General features: G+C 27.0%; 1 protein-coding gene across 1 annotated transcript in view; it reads right to left on the reverse strand.

The window, feature by feature from the left end:
• The window catches only part of LOC142238424 (uncharacterized), a 122,038-nt gene that overhangs the window by 22,418 nt on the left and 76,124 nt on the right, over positions 1 to 23,496 (reverse strand). Inside the window, exons 5-7 of the mRNA XM_075310100.1 lie at positions 21,578 to 22,437; positions 16,215 to 16,326; positions 7,877 to 8,060 (exon numbers count right to left, since the gene is read on the reverse strand). Coding sequence (XP_075166215.1) covers positions 7,877 to 8,060; positions 16,215 to 16,326; positions 21,578 to 22,437 — 1,156 coding nt within the window. The remainder of the gene's footprint in view (positions 1 to 7,876; positions 8,061 to 16,214; positions 16,327 to 21,577; positions 22,438 to 23,496) is intronic.

The raw sequence follows: 23,496 nt of genomic DNA on the forward strand, positions 1-23,496 counted from the left end.
GACGAAGTGGGCAATGTTAATTCTCCGTAGTAGGTAATGGCAATTTCCACCTTTCTTTGTGGATTCACAATGTGAATCGACTCCCTGGAGAAGGCTAAATCGATCACTATGACGGAAAAGCTTTTTTATAGCAATTTTTTCCAATCAAATTTGAATCATTATTGACATGAAAAATTTATTTTGGTCCCTAATTGGTAAACAATGGAGAAAATGCATTTCCGTATCCGGATAAGATTAATAACCTACTCTTGCATAAAAAGAAATGTGAATTTCGAAAAAAATCACCCACGAGTGTTAAGAAATTAATGGATAAGAAGAAATATTTTATAAACATAACTTATTAAATTCCACAAAACAACATGAATCAAATATTTCACACATATGTCGAACAGTGTGCGAATTTTTACTTACAAACATATAGCAGACTTTAAATATCAACACCCAAAAAAGAAAAACTTTTTAGTGGCACAGCGAAAATATATTTTGTCCAAAGTGTATTTCCATAGAAAATTTTGTCAAAAATTTATTTTTATAGAAAATTTTGTCCAATATTTTATTTCTATCGAAATTTTTCTCAAAATGTTATTTCTATAGAAAATTTTGTTAAAATTGTATTTCTATAGCAAATTTTTGCAAAATGCTTTTCTATCGAAAAGTTTGTCAAAATTTTATTTGTATAGAAAATTTTGTCAATATTTTATTTGTATAGACAATTTTGTCAAAATTTTATTTCTATAGAAAGTTTTGTCAAAATTTTATTTCTATAGAAAATTTTGTCAAAATTTTATTTCTATAGAAAATTTTGTCAAAATTTGATTTCTATAGAAAATTTTGTCAAAATTTTATTTCTATAGAAAATTTTGTCAGAATTTTATTTCTATAGAAAATTTTGTCAACATTTTATTTCTATAGAAAATTTTGTCAAAATTTTATTTCTATAGAAAACTTTGTTAAAATTTTATTTCTATAGACAATTTTGTCAAAATGTTATTTCGTTCCAACTTTCCAAATTATATTTCTATAAAAAAAAATTGTCCCAATTTTATATCTATAGGAAATTTTGTCAAAATTTTATTTCAATAAGAAATTTTCTCAAAATTTTATATTTAAAGAAAATGTTCTCAAAATTTTATTTCTATAGAAAATTTTTCTCAAGATTTTATTGCTACAGAATTTTTTTGCAAAATTTTATTTCCATATAAAATTTTCTCAACATTTTATTTCTATAGAAAATTTTCCTAAAATTTTATATCTAATGAAAATTGTTTCAAAATTTTATTTCTATAGAAATTTTTTCAAAATTCTATTTCTATGGAAATTTTTTTTTCAAAATTTTATTTCTATAATTTTCTCAAAATTTTATTTCTATAGAAAATTTTATCCAGAATTGTATTTCCATAGAAAATTTTGTCAAAACTTTAATATTATAGAAAATTTTGTCCAAAATTTTATTTCTAAAGAAAATTTTCTCAAAATTTTATTTCTATAGAAAATTTGGTTAAAATTGTATTTCTATAGCAAATTTTTGCAAAATAGTATGTCTATCGAAAATTTTGTCAAAATTTTAGTTCTATAGAAGATTTTACCAAAACTATATTTCTATAGAAAATTTTCTCAAAATTTTATTTCTATAGAAAAATTTCTCAAAATTTTATTTCTATAGAAAATTTTGTCCAAAATTTTATTTCCTTATAAAAATTTGTCAAAACTTTATTACTATGATAAATTCTGTCAAAATTTTATTTCTATATAAAAATTTTGTCAAAACTATATTTCTATAAAAAATTTTGTCAGACTTTTATTTCTAGAGAAAATGTTCTCAAAATTTTATTTCTATAGGAAATTAAGTCCAAAATTTTATTTCCTTATAAAAATTTTTCAAAACTTTATTACTATGGTAAATTTTGTCAAAATTTTATTCAAAAAAAAAATGTCGAAATTTTATTTCTATAGAAAAATCTGTCAAAATTTTATCTCTATAGAAAATTTGATCAACATTTTATTTCCTTACAAAAATTTGTTAATACTTTATTTCTATAGAAATTCTTTCCAAATTATTTTTCTACAGAATTTTTTTTTCAAAAATGTATTTCTATAGAATTTTTTTCCAAATTATATTTCTATAGAAAATTGTCTCAAAATTTTATTTCTATAGAAAATTTTGTCAAAATTTTATTTCTATAAAAAATTTGTCAAAACTTTATTTGTATAGAAAATTTTGTCAAAAGTTTATTTCTATAGAAAAATTTGTCAAAATTTAATTTCAATAAGAAATTTTCTCAAAATTTTATGTTTAACGAAAATTTTTTCAAAATTTTATTTCAATAGAACATTTTCTAAAAATGTTATTGCTATAGAATTTTTTTTTTGAAAAACTTTATTTCTATAGAAACTTTTCCTAAAACTTTATATCTAATGAAAATTGTTTCAAAATTTTATTTCTATAGAAAATTTTTTCAAAATTTTATTTCTATGGCAATTTTTTTTTTCAAAATGTTATTTCTATAATTTTCTCAAAATTTTATTTCTATAGAAAATGTTGTCCAAAATTGTATTTCCTTATAAAAATTGGTCCAAAAAAATCTATAGATAAATTTTGTAAAAAATGTTAAATTTTTTTTCAAAATTTATTTCTATAGAAAATTTTTGCAAAATTTTATTTTTATAGAAAATTTTGTCAACATTTTATTTCTATAAAAAAATTTTCGCAAAATTTTATTTCATTGTTGTTGTTTTTTATTTCAGCCATGCATTGACTAAACTACAAGTGTACCCAGTCAGAAATTTACGATGGTTATAAATATTGAGCGTTGTAACAGCGTTGGAAGCCAACGTTGAAACAACGCTTGCTAAACAAATTAATTTACGGTTTTTAAATAGTACATTTTCCATAAAATTATCGTTGAAAATTCATGTTCCATCAATGTCCAATGGTTTTTAATGAGTAATGGAGGTATTATTGTTGATAGGAATTGATTCATAATAGGATAATGTTCCTTTATCATAAACGGTGATTTGTTAAGAGCTTGATAACTTTTTAAAAAAAAAAAACGCATAAAATTTGCAAAATCTCATCGGTTCTTTATTTGAAACGTTAGATTGGTCAATGACATTTACTTTTTGAAGATAATTTCATTTAAATGTTGACCGCGGCTGCGTCTTAGGTGGTCCATTCGGAAAGTCCAATTTTGGGCAACTTTTTCGAGCATTTCGGCCGGAATAGCCCGAATTTCTTCGGAAATGTTGTCTTCCAAAGCTGGAATAGTTGCTGGCTTATTTCTGTAGACTTTAGACTTGACGTAGCCCCACAAAAAATAGTCTAAAGGCGTCAAATCGCATGATCTTGGTGGCCAACTTACCGGTCCATTTCTTGAGATGAATTGTTCTCCGAAGTTTTCCCTCAAAATGGCCATAGAATCGCGAGCTGTGTGGCATGTAGCGCCATCTTGTTGAAACCACATGTCAACCAAGTTCAGTTCTTCCATTTTTGGCAACAAAAAGTTTGTTAAAATCGAACGATAGCGATCGCCATTCACCGTAACGTTGCGTCCAACAGCATCTTTGAAAAAATACGGTCCAATGATTCCACCAGCGTACAAACCACACCAAACAGTGCATTTTTCGGGATGCATGGGCAGTTCTTCAACGGCTTCTGGTTGCTCTTCACTCCAAATGCGGCAATTTTGCTTATTTACGTAACCATTCAACCAGAAATGAGCCTCATCGCTGAACAAAATTTGTCGATAAAAAAGCGGATTTTCTGCCAACTTTTCTAGGGCCCATTCACTGAAAATTCGACGTTGTGGCTCGTTAGTAAGTCTATTCATGATGAAATGTCAAAGCATACTGAGCATCTTTCTCTTTGACACCATGTCTGAAATCCCACGTGATCTGTCAAATACTAATGCATGAAAATCCTAACCTCAAGAGAATCACCCTTTATAAAGTGAATATGTACATTAACAGTGAAACCACTAGGAACAACAATTTTGGTTAATTTTACAAATGAGGCAATTGTAGAAAGTTTTAACTAAACTAAACGCTGACATCACGCCAAAACCCAAATATAAGTACTTATTTATCGACTAATTGAAGAAATTTTGTTAGACATAATCACTTTTTTCACATGTTAAGGTGAGTATTAACTTCGAGTTTAGCCGCTTAAATCGATAAAGTGAAAACTAAATCAGTAAGAAAAATGCATAAAATTATACATATTTGTTGCAAATTTTATTATAACTTGATGGGGAAAAGCCCAAAGCAAATTTTCACAAAGTTTGTATTCCTTAAAATGGATTATTAAGAAAAGTAATCGTGAAAAAATGACGTTTTTAGCGCCTAAACTCGAACTTAATACCCACCTTTAAAGAAAAGTTCATTGTTTGAAGGAAAAAATTGGAGTTCAGTATTGCAAGAATGTTCTTTTGGTGCATTTGGGGTAAAATGGATAAATCCTTTGGCGCATTTGGGGTAAAATGTACAAATCTTAAGAAATCCTGAACTGTTTTGTTTGAAATATTTATAGGAAATAATAAAGGCATATGACTAGCCACTAAAATCGCAAATTTTTCACGATTACATTTCTTTAATAATCCATTTTAAGGAATAAAAACTTTGTGAAAATTTGCTTTGGGCTATTCCCCATCAAGATATAAAGAAATCTGCAACAAATATGTATACTTTTATGCCTTTTTTACTGATTTATGGCGATTTCGATTGGGAAAAAATGTGCAACATTCTCGAAATTGATTGCCAAATATGAAGGACATTGTCATAGATGTTGGATCCTGTATCCCTCACAACATTATGAATTACCAATAATTTTGAAATTATACTATAATTTGAGAGAAAATACAATGAGGAAAAAAGTAGTGTAACACCACGGCAACATATATTTTGCGAAACGAAAACGCCCTTAGATTTCACTTTAGCGATTTAAGCGGCTAAACTCGAAGTTAATACTCACCTAACATGTGAAAAAAAGTAATTATGTCTAACAAAATTTCTTTAATTAGTCGATAAATAAGTACTTATATTTGGGTTTTGGCGTGATGTCAGCGTTTAGTTCAGTTAAAACTTTCTACAATTGCCTCATTTGTAAAATTAACCAAAATTGTTCCTAGTGGTTTCACTGTTAATGTACATATTCACTTTATATGATAAAGGAACATTATCCTATTATAAATCAATTCATATCAACAAGGTAATAAAATATGAACTCTGTAATAATTTACTAATCATTTTTTTATAGATTTTTTGTTAAACAGATTTGAAAATGAGACTGAGGCTACAATTCTGACAAAAACAAGCCGTTGGTTTGCCTCTACTAGAGACAGGGCTGGAGGAAGATCAGAAGGTATATGACCTTGACGTAATATAATCATTTTTGACCATATTATTAGAAGATTTTTTTACCAATTAGAAATGTCAATCTTAATTATGTATTTTGCCTATTAATTGTTAATTGTTAAGTTTTCTGATGTTCCTTTGTAAAGTGTAAAACACTAATTTTGTTTTGTTTCAATAGCGGTTTTAAGGTACTGTAAAATTATAATTCTAACCCTCCTAAGACAATTGGAAAGACGTATGAAATGTTGTTTTTCAGTGCTTTTTAATGGTTGTAAAAACCATCGATACACCGTATAACGATGTTATCATTTTGGGGTTGTCAAAGCATTCGTTAAACCATCAGAAAAGCGTATAAAATATTGTTTTCATGACGCTTTGAAAACGTTGTTAAATACAATCGATACACCGTGGAATGATGTTATCATTTTGGGGTTGTAACAACGCTTTTTCCCACCGTGTATCAACCGTTCACAACGCTTTTACAACGCTTTTCCGATGGTTTTTTTCTGACTGGGTAGCTTAACCAACAGAGGAAAAGAATGTTTGTCAAATTTATTTGGGCAAAGCCCTATAGACTGCAAGATGGTTGGATGGACGCAACTTTCGGAATTACCACATTCCTCATCAGCATCCTCTACTTGCAGCAAAACTAGCAACCAAATATCAGAATAAATTCAGGCAGTACACTAAACCCAAAAGTGAACCACACTTGACCCTTCCGAAAAAAGGTTTTACATGATATCCGGCTAATGCCGAAATAAATTCATACATTTGGGCAAAGCCCTATAGACTGCAAGATGGTTGGATGGACGCACGTTTCGGAATTACCACACTTGAACCTTCCGAAAAAAGGTTTTACATGATAGCCGGCTTATGCCGAAATAAATTCATACAAACATATCTTTTTCTTTGCCACCGTCAAATCACCGATTTGTCTGCAGTTGGCTGGGTTTATATTGTGCGTGCTTCCTCTTTTTTCATTCGTTTTGTATTGTTATTGTTGTTTGTATGAATTTATTTCGGCATAAGCCGGCTATCATGTAAAACCTTTTTTCGGAAGGTTCAAGTGTGGTTCACTTTTGGGTTTAGTGAACTGCCTGAATTTATTCTGATAATTGGTTGATAGTTTTGCTGCAAGTAGAGGATGCTGATGAGGAATGTGGTAATTCCGAAGCGTGCGTCCATCCAACCATCTTGCAGTCTATAGGGCTTTGCCCAAAAAATTTGACAAACATTATTTTCCCCTGTTGGTTAAGCTACACTTGTAGTTTAATGAATGCATGGTTTTAAGCTGAAATCAAAAACAACAACAATGATTAAAGGAAAAAACCAACAATAACAACACAAAACGAATGAAAAAAAATTATTTCTATAGAAAAGTTTGACAAATTTCTAGAAAATTTTGTCACCATTTTATTTCAAAATTCTATTTCTATAGAAAATTTTTGCGAAATTATATTTCTTTAGAAAATTTTTGCCAAATTTTATTTATATGAAAATTTTTGTTAAAATTTTATTTCCATTTGTTTTGTTTTGTTATTGTTGGTTTTGTTCTTTAAGCATTGTTGTTGTTTTTTTATTTCAGCTTAAAACCATACATTGACTAAACTACAAGAGTAGCTTAACCAACAGAGTAAAAGAATGTTTGTCAAATTTATTTGGGCAAAGCCCTATAGACTGCAAGATGGTTGGATGGACGCACGTTTCGGAATTACCACATTCCTCATCAGCATCCTCTACTTGCAGCAAACCTATCAACCAATTATCAGAATAAATTCAGGCAGTTTATTAAACCCAACAAAAACCACACTTGAACCCTCCGAAAAAAGGTTTTACATTGATAGCCGGCTTATGCCGAAATAAATTCGAAACAAACATATCTCTTTTCCTATGCCACTGTCAAATCATCGATTTGAATTCACATGGCTGGGTTTATTTTGAGCGTGCCTCCTCTTCTTTTTCCATTTGTTTTGTTTTGTTATTGTTGGTTTAGTTCTTTAAGCATTGTTGTTGTTTTTTTATTTCAGCTTAAAACCATACATTGACTAAACTACAAGAGTAGCTTAACCAACAGAGGAAAAGAATGTTTGTCAAATTTATTTGGGCAAAGCCCTATAGACTGCAAGATGGTTGGATGGACGCACGTTTCGGAATTACCACATTCCTCATCAGCATCCTCTACTTGCAGCAAAACTATCAACCAATTATCAGAATAAATTCAGGCAGTTTATTAAACCCAACAAAAACCACACTTGAACCCTTTCTATAGAAAATTTTGTCAAAATTGTATGCCCATAGAAAATTTGTTTAAATTTTATTTCTATAGAAAATTTTGCCAAAATGTTTTTAAAATTGTATTTCTATAGAAAATTTTGTCAAAATTTTATTTCTATAGATAAATTTTGTAAAAATTTTATTTCTATATGAAAATTTTGTCAAAATTTTATTTCTATAGAAAATTTTTACAAAATTTGATTTCTATAGAAAATTTTGTCGAAATTTTATTTATTGGATTTTTTAAACTTACCTGATTCGATGAATCCGCTACTCCTCCAGCATTTTCATTTGTTGTGATACTATTCGTTGTTTTCACTTTGCTGTTACTTCGTTCAATGTTTGGTCGATTCTCTTTATCCAACATAGGGTGCTGCTGTTGTTGTTGTTGCTGTAGTGGCAATTCCGTCTGAGATTCCTCATTATTAGTCACACAACTGAAATATGCAAAGAATAATAACAATAATAATAATAAATAAATTATAAAGCCATTGCAATTTAATTACTTTGTGAAAATAAAAATAAAAAAATATATAAACAAAAAGATATTAAAAAAAAAGAAACAAAAAAATGTTAAATAAAAATACAACAAATACCATTCCACATACCAACAACACAGCGTTGATCTTACAGTATCCATAATTCTTGGAAATTTTGAACTTCTTCTACAGTATTTTGTATATTGATGAGGCTCAAAAGGCGTCAACATCAACAAACGCAGTATTGCGATGCTGGGGATGGAGACGGTTAATCAAAACAAAAACAATACGTGTAAGGCGAATTGCAAAAGCACCGAATCGCCTCCCAGTAGTCTATAATGCACACCGATGGATGAGTAATTAATGCGTAAGAGTCAGACCGCCAAGCAGCAGCTAGCACCTATCCAAGCACCTATCCAAGCACCAAGTGTTGTTTCGTTGAGTATAAACCCCAAGAACAATAAACATTTGGCAGTATCGACTTGCTGGCTGCGGCTGCTTAGCTATCCTCCTATCGACAATGGCTAGCGATATTACGACGAATCGGACAATATTCCCTCATCGGCGACAATTGGAGAATTTTTATTTATTTAATTTCACTGATAACAATGATAACACTTGTTTATCTTTGCATTTTACTCAAAGCTCTTTTTTTGTTTGTTTTGTATTCCCAATACGATTCAGATTCAGCGTTTCGTTTTTGTTCGAATTTAAACACAATAACTGAGAGAATGTGACTGACTAGACTGCGAACAGAAATCACTGGTGATTCGTATATAGTGATTGCGTTCGAAACGCTTAAGGTGAGGGTCTCCCTTGAACTGTTGCGCTTTATGAGTTATGAATCTTTTGCTGGTTTATTTCAAATCTAGCTTTGCAGAATCTATGTGTGTCGAAGCTAATTGAATCATATGAACTTAGGATCACTAATGCAGGGTGCGAAGCGAGGAATATAAAACCGGACATTGGAATACAGATATTACGTATTCATATGGGCAATGTTCTATGATTCTTGACTCTAATGTGATGAGGAAATATTAGATCGGACACATCGAGCATAGGTCACAGTGATAGATGCTTAGAAGAATTTTAATTTCAAAAAATTTATAATGCTTGGGAACAAATAGTCGATAAAAAAATTTTTTCCAAGAAATTGCAACGCCACTTAGGAATTCTTAATGTATGGTTTATCGAATCTTCCCATTTTTGAGAACAATTTGGACGGAAGTTATACAAGGGTTGTCGGCACGGTTGCCAAAGTTTGTAGAATTGTAGATTTTTTACTAGTTGGTAGATTGGTAAAATTGTTGATGTTTTAGTAGATTTTGCATAATATTCCTCACCAACTAAGTTTGGAAAAATTGTCTATAGAAATATAACGTTGAAAAATTTTGTATAAAAATATTTTTTTTTTTTTTTGATAAAAATTTCTATAGAAATAAAATTTTGAAAAAATTTTCTATAGAAATAAAATTTTGACAAAATTTTCTATAGAAATAAAATTTTGACAAAATTTTCTATAGAAATAAAATTTTGACAAAATTTTCAATAGAAATAAAATTTTGACAAAATTTTCTATAGAAATAAAATTTTGACAAAATTTTCTATAGAAATAAAATTTTGACAAAATTTTCTATAGAAATAAAATTTTTGACAACATTTTCTATAGAAATAAAATTTTGACAAAATTTTCTATAGAAATAAAATTTTGACAAAATTTTCCATAGAAATAAAATTTTGACAAAATTTTCTATAGAAATAAAATTTTGACAAAATTTTCTTTAGAAATAAAATTTTTACAAAATTTTCTATAGAAATAAAATTTTTGACAAAATTTTCTATAGAAATAAAACTTTGACAAAATTTTCTATAGAAATAAAATTTTTGACAAAATTTTCTATAGAAATAAAATTTTGACAAAATTTTCTATAGAAATAAAATTCTGACAAAATTTTCTATAGAAATAAAATTTTGACAAAATTTTCTATAGAAATAAAATTTTGACAAAATTTTCTATAGAAATAAAATTTTGACAAAACTTTCTATAGAAATAAAATTTTGACAAAATTGTCTATACAAATAAAATAAAAATCGGGCGATACATATATATGGGAGCTATATCTAAATCTGAACCGATTTCGATTATTTTTGGCACATATTGTCAGTACCATAAAATATTAGAGTAAGCCAAGTTTGAGTAAGATCGCTTAATAAACAAGGTTTTTATGGCCAAATTTGGGAAAATCGGGCGATACATATATATGAGAGCTATATCTAAATCTGAACCGATTTCGATGAAATTTTGCAGACTTAAAGGGTGATGAAAAAGTTTACTATGTGCAAAATTTAATGACGATGTGCAAAATTTAATGAATATCTAAATTTGATCCGATTTCTTCCAAATTCAATAGCGTTCGGTCTTGTGCCCAAAAAACACCCTGTACCAAATTTCATCCAAATCGATTAATAATTGGGACCGGAATCCTGTGAACAACATATACATGGACAGACGGACGGACACCAAGCGCTAGATCGACTCAGGAGGTGATTCTGAGTCGATCGGTATATATTTTATGGCCGATCAAACTTATTATACTCTAACCACTATGTGGTTTAGGGTATAAAAATGACAAAATTTTCTATAGAAATAAAATTGTTAGAAATAAAAGTTTCTTTAGAAACAAAATTTTCTATAGAAATAAAATTTTGACAAAATTTTCTATAGAAATAAAATTTTTGACAAAATTTTCTATAGAAATAAAATTTTTGACAAAATTTTCTATTGAAATAAAATTTTGACAAAATTTTCTATAGAGATAAAATTTTGACAAAATTTTCTATAGAAATAATTTTATTTCTATAAAATTTTGACATTTTCTATAGAAATAAAATTTTGACAAAATTTTCTATAGAAATACAATTTTGACAAAATTTTCTATTGAAATAAAATTTTGACAAAATTTTCTATAGAGATAAAATTTTGACAAAATTTTCTATAGAAATAAAATTCTTGACAAAATTTTCTATAGAAATAAAATTTTGACAAAATTTTCTATAAAAATAAAATTTTGACAACATTTTCTATAGAAATAAAATTTTGACAACATTTTCTATAGACCCGTGTAAAAATTGGTGGATCTAAATAGATATAATCATATCTCAAAATTGGCCGCTTCAGATCTAGGCAGATACACCCAGATATGATGATATAGAATTAGATATAATTATATGTAATTCCATATATAGGGAGATCTGACACCAGATCTACTTACATATAGGGATAGATATAATAATATCTAAGACATTAGATCTGGGCCAATTTTGAGATCTGATCAGATCTATTTCCATAGTAATTAGATATGATTAGATCTTACCATTTTTCGGATCTACTCATATCTAATCATATCAAATTAGATCTCTCAATTTTTACTCGGGGAAATAATATTTTGACATTTTCTATAGAAATAAAATTTTGACAAAATTTTTTTATAGAAATAAAATTTTATATTACATGTTAGCCTGATACCGAAACAGGCAATTGACGTCCAAATGCATTATATCTAATTATACAATTATTTTTCGAGCTTTATGGACAGATATAGATTAAGGAACATGGTTAATAGAGCCATTGAAAAGAAAACGCCAGATACAAATCTATACACGCCTGGACTGTTCACCACTTAGGTGAATTCTAACAAATTAGCTTTCTAAAAATAAATTTCGTGTTGTTGCATTACTATGTAACAAAACGAAATAAAAATAAGATTAAGGGACTTGTAAGTTATATGAAAAGATGATGTACAGTGGGAGAAAAGGTGATTCAATTTGTAAGAGGAAATTTCCCAAATGTTTTCTCCATAAGGAGTTAGCATAAAGGGCCCAAAATTGAGTCATCTCTCCCAGCCAGATCTATACTAAAGGCTGTGGAAAGGTTTCATTCGCCCGAACCGAAACATGTACAGTGCAGGCGTGTATAGATTTGTATCTGGCGTTTTCTTTTCAATGGCTCTATTAACCATGTTCCATAATCTATATATGTCCATAAAGCTCGAAAAATAATTGTATAATTAGAAATAAAATTTTGACAAAATTTTCTATAGAAATAAAATTTTGACAAAATTTTCTATAGCAATAAAATTTTCACAAAATTTTCTATAGAAATAAAATTTTAACAACATTTTCTATAAAAATAAAATTTTCACAAAATTTTCTTTAGAAATAAAATGTTGACAAAATTTTCTATAGAAATAAAATTTTGACAACATTTTCTATAGAAATAAAATTTTGACAAAATTTTCTATACAAATAAAATTGTTGACAAAATTTTCTATAGAAATAAAATTTTGACAAAATTTTCTATAGAAATAAAATTTCGACAAAATGTTCTATAGAAATAAAAGTTTGACCAAATTTTCGATAGAAATAAAATTTTGACAAAATTTTCTATAGAAATAAAATTTTGGCAAAATTTTCTATAGAAATAAAATTTTGACAAAATTTTCTATAGAAATAAAATTTTGACAAAATTTTCTAAGAAATAAAATTTTGAGAAAATTTTATTTAGAAACAAAATGTTGATTCTTTAGAAATACGTTTTTTTCAAAATTTTCTTTAAAAAATAAAATTTTGACAAAATTTTCTATAGAAATAAAATTTTGACAAAATTTTTTGTAGAAGTAAAATTTTGACAAAATTTCTATAAAAAAGTTTTTCAAAAACTTCTTTTTTTAAATTTGGTAGATTTTTGGTAAAATTTTGGTAGATTATTTTTGGCACGAGTGACAACCGTATATGTAGGACCGACTGCAGTGTGATTAGTAAAATCGTGAATCTAATGTTTGAATTCAAAATTACCATTGAAGACCAACACCGAAATTCTATTATTCAAGCTTGTGACACTAGTCCGAGGGTTTACTCATATTCATTATGCATTACACGATTTGGAGATTTTAAGTGTGACTGTATGAGTGTGTTTGTATATTGATCATAAAAAACTGTGTTAATTGTTAATCTTAATCGGAATGTAAACAAATAAGTTTGTTTGTTTGCATTCAATTTGCTGTCTTTGATGTCCCACTACAGAGTCACACACTGTCCGGTCATAGTAAATAAACAAATAAACATTAGTTCTCAGCTAATTGAGTGTGCTTGCTGTTGTTGCGGATGCTTGGTGATTCAATTTATTATTGATGCCGTTCGTTGTTGTTATTGTTGTCACGCCGTCATCACCCGACATCTACTTAGAATATATAATTCAGTTAGACGATAATCCTTCTTGCAAATGGCTACCTTAATTTCATAGTGACCTAAGATCAAAAATTGTGATTGTGATATGTAATTCAAATATTTTTTTTTTAATTAATCAAAGAGTTTAGGAAGTTCCCTGCCAGCATTTCAAAGATCGATTTCATTCCCATCGCTACTCTGCTAACATTTTTGGAATTTGACGGCTATCCCCACCAGGTCGAAAACAGTCGTATGCAATATCCAAAACTCGTCGCAAAAGTGCCGTCACTAGTTAGAAGTTATACCACACCAACTTACTAAAAAAAAGTATCGTATGAGTGCAATTATTAGGTGCCGTTTTAGATAAATTTTGAACGACGCCAATAAGAGCCTCTTCAAGCTATTAGAAAAAGTGAATTTTAAGATAGTTGTAAACGAATCTTGTGGTCAAGTAAAATGCCATTGTTTAGAATACAAATTTATATATTATTCCAGGTATAACCTGTATACAAATAAAAACACATTGAACATAATGCCTTAAAAAAGGAATTATGTTGATTTAAAAATTGCAATTCTGCTATATTCGGCTGGTGCTCCAGCGTCTATCAGTATTTGTTCTTGATGGAGGAGGCAGCGTGCCTGGGAAAGTATCTGAAAAAACTATCACTTTATTCCATTTGGAAAGTCGAAAATTGTTCACGAATATACCTTTCACAATTTTAAGCGTAATAACTATGTTTTCAGCACTTCATTTTCGTTTTTATTTAAATAAATTATAATAAGCTGGTGTTTCACAAAATATTAAATGGCTCTTGCAACAACAGTGATGGCAAAATACTTTCATGTACATTTCGTACTTTTCGATAAGCTTCTCCATGACAGTTGGCGATTGTTATAGTGTCACTTACGAGTCTGTGGTATCGATGAGAATGAAATGGAACTTTGAAATGAAATTCGTAAGTGGCACTACAACAAACGCCAACTTTGATGAAGGAAATGTACCAAAAAGTACGAAATGCACATGAACGTATTTTGCCGTCACTATTGTTACAAAAGTTATTTTGATATTTTTTGAAACATCAAACGGAAATCGCTAGTTATAACATAAATTATTTGAATAAAAACAAAAATTAAGAGCTGGATATCGTTCTTGCCTGTGCACTTTTTATGCGGTTGCTTGCCAAGATAAGATGCTCGCTCCCGCTTTAAATATTCAAAATATTTTCATTTTATGTACATTTACTACAGATTAGCAATAACTGGAGCTAAAACTAACATATTAACTATTCCGATATGAGGAAAACGATGTGAAAAATATTTAACGATTGCAATTTACCAATCGAAAAATTGCCGGACAATACAACTCGATATCGAGTACCGTGATCCGTAAAATTTAGATTTAGATCAAAAATTCTCGATGCCGTTATAAGTCCCCCAGGTACATACGACTTGATATCACGGTTTTTTTACTGTTTGCTAGATTCGTAGATCTCCTGATGTTGTGGTAGATTTTCCAAAATATTCCTCCCCAACTAAGAGGTAGAATATTTTCTATAGAAATAAATTTTTAACAAAATTTTCTATAGAAATAACATTTTGACAAAATTTTCTATAGAAATAAAACTTCGACAAAATTTTCTATAGAAATAAAACTTTGACAAAATTTTCTATAGAAATAAAATTTTGACAAAATTTTCTATAAACATAAATTTTTAACAAAATTTTCTATAGAAATAAAATTTTGACAAAATCTTCTATAGAAATAAATTTTTAACAAAATTTTCTATAGAAATAAAATTTTTACAAAATTTTCTATAGAAATAAAATTTTGACAAAAATTTTTATAGAAATAAAACTTTGACAAAATTTTCTATAAACATAAATTTTTAACAAAATTTTCTATAGAAATAAAATTTTGACAAAATCTTCTATAGAAATAAATTTTTAACAAAATTTTCTATAGAAATAAATTTTTACAAAATTTTCTATAGAAATAAAATTTTGACAAAAATTTTTATAGAAATAAAACTTTGACAAAATTTTCTATAAACATAAATTTTTAACAAAATTTTCTATAGAAATAAAATTTTGACAAAATCTTCTATAGAAATAAATTTTTAACAAAATTTCTATAGAAATAAAATTTTTACAAAATTTTCTATAGAAATAAAATTTTGACAAAATTTTCTATAGAAATAAAACTTTGACAAAATTTTCTATAAACATAAATTTTTAACAAAATTTTCTATAGAAATAAAATTTTGACAAAATCTTCTATAGAAATAAATTTTTAACAAAATTTTCTATAGAAATAAATTTTTAACAAAATTTTCTATAGAAATAAAACTTTGACAAAATTTTCTATAGAAATAAAATTTTGACAAAATTTTCTATAAACATAAATTTTTAACAAAATTTTCTATAGAAATAAAATTTTGACAAAATCTTCTATAGAAATAAATGTTTAACAAAATTTTCTATAGAAATATAATTTTGACAAAATAATTTATTTTTTGTATTTTTTTGTTTTTTGTAAAATTTTCTCCAAGTTTTTTTAGATAATTTTTGGCTCGAATGGCAACCGTGCTTGATATACTTCCCTTCCCCATTCTTATGGCATGTATCACAATAGCCAATTTGCAATATTTTCATAATTCCATTTGAGTTAAAAATTCCAAAACTTTATAAAACACACTTAGCACACTCTAGAATCAAAGTATACCGATCATCACTGAGCACACATATACGTATATATTTTGTGATATTAGTTTCAACGCTAAATACTGAATGATTGATTACAGTGATTATAAGTGAATAAACAATTAAAAAAGAAGGCGCTAGCTAGCAATGTGGAATATTACATATATGGGAGAGTCTATTACTTACTCGGAATCACTATTTCTGTTGAGCTTAGACAGGTATTGAGCACGTGCTTCGCTGTGGCTTTTCTTTTTTAGGTCATTCATCTTTTGACGTTCGTGTTCGATGACATGGTGGCCTAATGTGGAAGAGAAAAAAATGTTAAATGCGGTAGAAATTTTCATTTTATAATAACATTGGAATATTTGTGGATTTGTAAAAAATATAAAAAATATGCTAACATTTATTAAAAGTAAAAATCTAAAAATAGGATTTAACCAATCGAATGAAAAAATTGTTTTCAATTTTTTTTGTTAATTTTGTTTATAGATGTCTGGTATCGAAGTTTAGCGGTACTAATTATCGGGAAGATTTGAAAAATTTCCAAAAGTTTGTTAAGCATCCATGTAAAAAATTCATCGTTTTTATTGTAAGATAGGTACTATGTTTTTCCACCAAAACTGGGAATTAAAAGTGCAAAAATATACATGACGACGATTAATGTTTTATCAAGTCTTGTCAAAGCTTGGACGGAAAAGTTTTAATAGTTAATTGCGTACAATTTGATCCTTTAAAATTAATTGATTCAAAAAAGTAACCGTGGAGAATAGAATCAACTATAAATAAAAAAAAAAAATCGCCAAATTTTTACCAATTAAAATTTTAATAGAGTTAAATTCTATTATATGTTGACAAAAGATGACAAAATATCTACTTGTTATAGCCGAGGCAATGGTTAGCATGACCGCCTTGCATACACAAAAAGTTTTTCAGCGGTCATTATCCCACTTCAGTAATGTTGGTGACATTTCTGAGGGTTTCAAAGCTTCTCCAAGTTGTTTCACTGCAATGTGGAACGCCGTTCAGACACGGCTATAAAAAGGAGGTCCCTTGTCATTGAGCTTAACATGGAATCGGGCAGCACTAAGTTCACCACTGTAGTATCCAAATGGGCTAATAGTCTAAGTGAATCTGATACATCGGCCTGCCACCTAACCTATAGCCGAGTCGGAACGGCGTTCTACATTGCGGTGAAACCACTTACAAGCTTGGAAACACTCAGAAATGTCCCCAGCATTACTGAGAAGGGATAATTCACTGCTGAAAAATATTTTTGGTGTTCGGTCAAAACCTCGAGTTGAACCCACGACCCTATGTGTGCAAGGCGAGCATGCTAACCATTGCATCACGGTGGCTCCCGCATAGAAGGAATAAGATACCCCAAACATGTTTCAAGAGAAAAATTTTATGTTTGGCCTGCAAACATGGAACTTGTTCAAAAATAACATATTACTCTTAAAACATGTTTGAGATCATCATATTCCTTCTCTGGGTGTAATGGCCAGAGTAAAATTGTGTGATCCACTTCGAGTAGCTGTAAAGAGTAAAACGATTACGGTCAAAATTTACACAGAATTGAAGAAATCTGGTCCTTGGGCGACTTAAAACATGCTCTTTTATTACAATACCGCATCCACTATCGCCTCAGTTGGGCGAATCGAGCTTGGAACTGTTACCACTCGTGCCAAAATTATTCTACCAAAATTTGAAAAACATATTAAAATCTACCAAATTAAAAAAAAGAACCAAAATAAATTTGCTAAATACATTTTCCCTCTATTCGTTAAGCTCCTCTTACAGTTTAGTCAACGCATAGTTTCAAGCTCAAAACAAAATTTTTGAAAATTTTCTCAATATTTTATTTCTTTAGAAAATTTTCTCAAAATTTTATTTTTATAGAAAATTTTGTCAACCTTTTAGTTCTATAGAAAATTTTCTCAAAATTTTATTTCTACAGAAAATTTTCTCTAAAAATTATTTCTATAGAAAATCTTGTGAAAATTTTATTTCTATAGAAAATTTTGCTAAAAGTTTATTTCTAAAGAAAATTTTTGCAAAATTTTATTTCTACAGAAACTTTTGTCAAAATTTTATTTCTATAGAAAATGTTGTGAAAATGTTATTTCTATAGAATATTTTGTAAAAATTTTATTTCTATAGAATTTTTTGTCAAAATTTTATTTCTGTAGAATATTTTGTCAAACTTTTATTTTTATAGAAAATTTTGTCAAAATTTTATTTCTATAGAAAATTTTCTCAAAAATTTATTTCAATAGACAATTTTGTCAAAATTTTATTCTAAAGAAAATTGTATAAAATTTTATTTCTATAGAAAAATTTCTCAAAATTTTATTTCTACAGAAAATTTTCTCAAAATTTTATTTCTATAGAAAATTTTGTCAATATTTTATTCTAAGAAAATTGTATAAAATTTTATTTCTATAGAACATTTTGTTCAAATTTTATTTCTATAGAAAATTTTCTCAAAATTTTATTTCTTAGAAAATGTTGTGAAAATTTTATTTCTATAGAAAATTTTGCTAAAAGTTTATTTCGAACAAAAATTTTATTTCTATAGAAAATTGTTGCAAAATTTTAAAAATTTTCAAATTTTATTTCTATAGAAAATTTTCTCAAAATTTTATTTCTTAGAAAATGTTGTGAAAATTTTATTTCTATAGAAAATTTTGCTAAAAGTTTATTTCTAACAAAAATTTTATTTCTATAGAAAATTGTTGCAAGATTTTATTTCAGTAGAAATTTATTGCAAAATTTTATTTCCATAGAACATTTTTACAAAATTTTATTTCTATAGAAAATGTTGTGAAAAATTTATTTCTATCGAAAATTTTTCTAAAAGTTTATTTCCAACAAAATTTTTATTTCTATAGAAAATTGTTGCAAAATTTTATTTCTAATTAAAATTTTCTCAAAAATTTATTTCTATCGAAAATTTTGCTAAAAGTTAAATTTTATTTCTATAGAAAATTGTTGCAAAATGTTATTTCTATAGAAAGTTTTTACAAAATTTTAGTTCCATAGAAAATTTTAGCAAAATTTTATTTCTACAGAAAATTTTGTCAAAATTTTATTTCTATAGAATATTTCGTTAAACTTTTATTTTTATAGAAAATTTTGTCAAAATCTTATTTCTATAGAAAATTTTCTCAAAAATTTATTTCTATAGAAAATTTTCTCAAAAATTTATTTCTATAGACAATTTTGTCAAAATTTTATTCTAAAGAAAATTGTATAAAATTTTGTTTCTATAGAAAATTTTCTCCAAATTTTATTTCTACAGAAAATTTTTTCAAAATTTTATTTCTATAGAAAATGTTCTCAAAAATTTATTTCTATCGAAAATTTTGTGTAAATTTTATTCTAAGAAAATTGTATAATATTTTATTTCTATAGAACATTTTGTTCAAATTTTATTTTTATAGAAAATGTTGTGAAAATTTTATTTCTATAGAAAATGTTGTGAAAATGTTATTTCTATAGAAAATTTTCTATAAAAAAAATAAAAGTTTATTTCTATAGAAAATTGTTGCAAAATTTTATTTCTATAGAAAATTTTTGCAAAATTTTATTTTCATAAAACATTTTGCAAAATTTTATTTATACAGAAAAAAGTTTATTTCTAACGAAAATTTTATTTCAATAGAAAATTGTTGCAAAATTTTATTTCGATAGAAAATTTTTGCAAATTTTTATTTATACAGAAACATTTTTTCGGTAGAAAATTTTGTCAAAAATTTATTTATATGGAAAATTTTGTGAAACTTTTATTTTTATAGAAAATTTCTCAACATTTTAGTTCTATAGAAAATTTTCTCAAAATTTTATTTTTTAGAAAATTTTCTCAAAAATGTATTTCTATAGAAAATTTTGCAACGTTTTTTTTTCTACAGAAAATTGTTGCAAAATTTTATTTCTATAGAAAATTTTTGCAAAATTTTATTACTATAGAAAATTTTGCAAAATTGTTTTTCTAAAGAAAATTTTATTTCTATAGAAAATTTTTGCACAATTTTATTTCTATAGAATTTTATTTCCATAGAAAATTTTTGCAAAATTTTATTTCGGTAGAAAATTTTGTATATTTTGTCAAAATTTTATTTCTATAGAAAATTTTGTCAAAATTTTATTTCTATAGAAAATTTTGTCAAAATTTTATTTCTATAGAAAATTTTGTCAAAATTTTATTTATAAAGAAAATTTTTGTCAGAATTTTATTTCTATAGAAAATTTTTGTCAAAATTTTATTTCTAAAAAAAATTTATTTCTATTGAAAATTTTACCAAAATTTTATTTCTATAGAAAATTTTTGTTAAAATTTTATTTCTAAAGAAAATTTTATTTCCATAGAAAATTTTATCGAAATTTTATTTCTATAGAAAATTTTGTCAAAATTTTATTTCTATAGAAAATTTTGTAAAAATTATAATTCTAAACAAAATTGTGTTAAAATTTTAATTCCATAGAAAATTTTGTCAAAATTTTATTTCTATAGAATATTTTGTTAAAATTGTATTTCTATAGAAGATTTTGTCAAAAAATTATTTCTATAGAAAATATTATCAAATTTTTATTTCTATAAAATTTTTATTTCTATAGAAAATTTTATTTCTATAGAAAATCTTCTCAAAATTTTATTTCTAAAGAAAATTTTGTCAGAATTTTATTTCCCTTGCAAATTTTGTCAAAATTTGTAGAGAATTGAAGAACCTCTTTGTTGGAGAGAAATGTTTGCAAAATCTACCAAAACATAACGAATTCTACCAATCTACCACACATAAAAAATCTACCATTTTTGTAGAATTCTATCAACTGCGTAAAAAAGGACACTTGGTGGACAGATATATCAGTTAATTACGGGGAGCTTCGCAATTATAGACATGTTTTGCAGTTCTCGAAAAAAATTATATTTTGATATGTTGAGTATAAATCGCCACTTTGTTTTTTGGATTTTGCAGACAAAAAAAAATTATAGGACCCCTACTTATACGACCACAGATGGTAATACTCCTCCGATTTATTTGACTGGAATAATATAGCTGTAAATCGAATAAACATTGCTTAAATCTCTCTTAAAATTCCTCCATGGAATAATTTTGCTTGCTAAACATTTAAGCCCGTGAATAGGTTTATTCAAAAGAATTTAACTCCCTAAACACATATACGCTTAAAAGTTTACATATTACCATTTAGCTATACGCTTCCATACATTTTTGAGTAATAAAATTTATGAGCAATTATAAAAAACCATAAAATCTAATCAACTTATGAATGTTTTTCGACCATAGAAGCTATAGAAGGCAATATTTGCCAATGTCAATAAAAACCTATTTGCATTCTTAAAATAATAAATGAAGAATTTAGATGTAGACCCCCTAGATATTTTTTATTTATATTGAATAAGGAATATGAGAATGTAAAAGAATAACTATGTATGCCTATAAACAAAAACTTTTTTCAGATTGGTAAAATGTTCTACTATGTCACCTTATCCATAAAATAAAATAAAAAAAAATGACTTCAAAACTTACCTTGTTGTGCTAACAATAACTGGCGATTACGTTCAATTTCTTTGATGGAATCAAATATTTTTGTACTAGCCCCACCACCTTGACTACTGGAAATGGGAGCATCCGAAGTAACCTTACATATACGATCGATATCATCTTGTGATGGTACCCTCTTTTCCAAGGGATTAAATTCAAAATCATCATTGCCCAGAGAAAGATTAAATCGTACCGCATTATTGAATGTTACTTCCGGGCTTTTCAATGTCATGGATTTCGATGAACTTTCTGGGATTGGTGTTTCTTGTAGACAATCGTCATCAATGTTTACAAATTGTAATTGGGGACGTTTTGGTGTGCTTGTTGTTACAACGCCAACGCCACCACCACCAACACCGTTGCCACCATTCGAAACCGGCAATTCAATTTTATTATTGAAAAACATATTTTCATTTACACTACGTGACATTACATCTTCCGTATGACGTCGAGGGCATAACATTTCCGCCGAACCAAATAAGGATTGTGACATTATACCTATGGCTTCACTAATATCATAGGGCTTGTCATTCAATCGTCTGTCTGAATCGTTGGATGTCTTACGTGTATTCGACAATTGTTTCGTGATATCACTATGTCTCTCTTTGAAATCTTTCGATAATGTTTGCCATTCTTTGGGTGGTTGGGTACCCAGCTTGTTGGCCATTTGTTTTGCTTCTGCCCTAAGTTCTTCGTGATAAGCATGCCATTCAGATTCTTCTTCGAGATATTGAAACTCTAAATCCTCAAATATTTTGCGATCATTGTCGAGAGATTCACTTATGTTTCTTAATTCTTCTTTTAAACATTCATTGTCTTGTTTATCCTTAAGCATATCTTTTAGTCTAAAAAAAAATAAGAAAATTGAACGTATTAGAGCACTATGAATACCGAGAGTAGTACTAATGAAAATATTCTTAAATTAAGATTTAAAAGTAATTCGTGTAAAGTTTAGCTGTTTAAACAAAATAATTTTTCGAAGTTTGTTTGGTCTACATTTGCAACTTTCCAAACGTCAACATCATATTTTCTATAAAAATTATTATTTTTCTTTATTTAAGACTTTTTTCGATATTTGAAGGGCTTACAATTAGGAATAAATGGAACGGTGATACCATCGTCGTTCTAAAAACAAACCACACCAAAATTCGACTTCATTCGACATCCGCTAAATCTCATCAATCCATGCCCATTACCGTATCTAGAGAATTTTAGCCAGGGAAGTTATAGCCACGGTTGCCACTCGAGACCGAAATAATCTACCAAAATTTGGAGAACATTTTACCACAAAACTACCCAACAAAAAAAACTAATTTTGCAAAATTTTATTTCTATAAAAAATTTTGTCAAAATTTTATTTCTATAGAAAATTTTGTAAAAATTTTATTTTTCTAGAAAATTTTTATAGCCACGGTTGCCACTCGAGCCCGAAATAATCTACCAAAATTTGGAGAAAATTTTACCAAAAAAGTACCCAACAAAAACAAATTATTTTGAAAAATTTTATTTCTATAGAAAATTTTGTCAAAATTTTATTTCTTTAGAAAATTTTGTCAAAATTTTATTTCTATAAAAATTTTTTTCAAAATTTTATTTCTATAGAAAATTTTGTCAAAATTTTATATCTATAGAAAATTTTGTCAAAATTTTATATCTATAGAAAATTTTGTCAAAATTTTATATCTATAGAAAATTTTGTCAAAATTTTATATCTATAGAAAATTTTGTCAAAATTTTATATCTATAGAAAATTTTGTCAAAATATTATTTCTATGAACATGTTGTCAAAATTTTATTACCAAAAATTGTAGAATTTTTACTGTAGATTGGTAGAATTCTTCATGTTTTGGTAGATTTTGAGAATTATTCCTCTCCAACTAAGAGGTACTTCACAAATTTTCTAT

This window comes from Haematobia irritans, chromosome 1 (assembly GCF_050003625.1).
Source record: "Haematobia irritans isolate KBUSLIRL chromosome 1, ASM5000362v1, whole genome shotgun sequence".
In the NCBI taxonomy this organism is placed as follows: Eukaryota; Metazoa; Arthropoda; class Insecta; order Diptera; family Muscidae; genus Haematobia; species Haematobia irritans.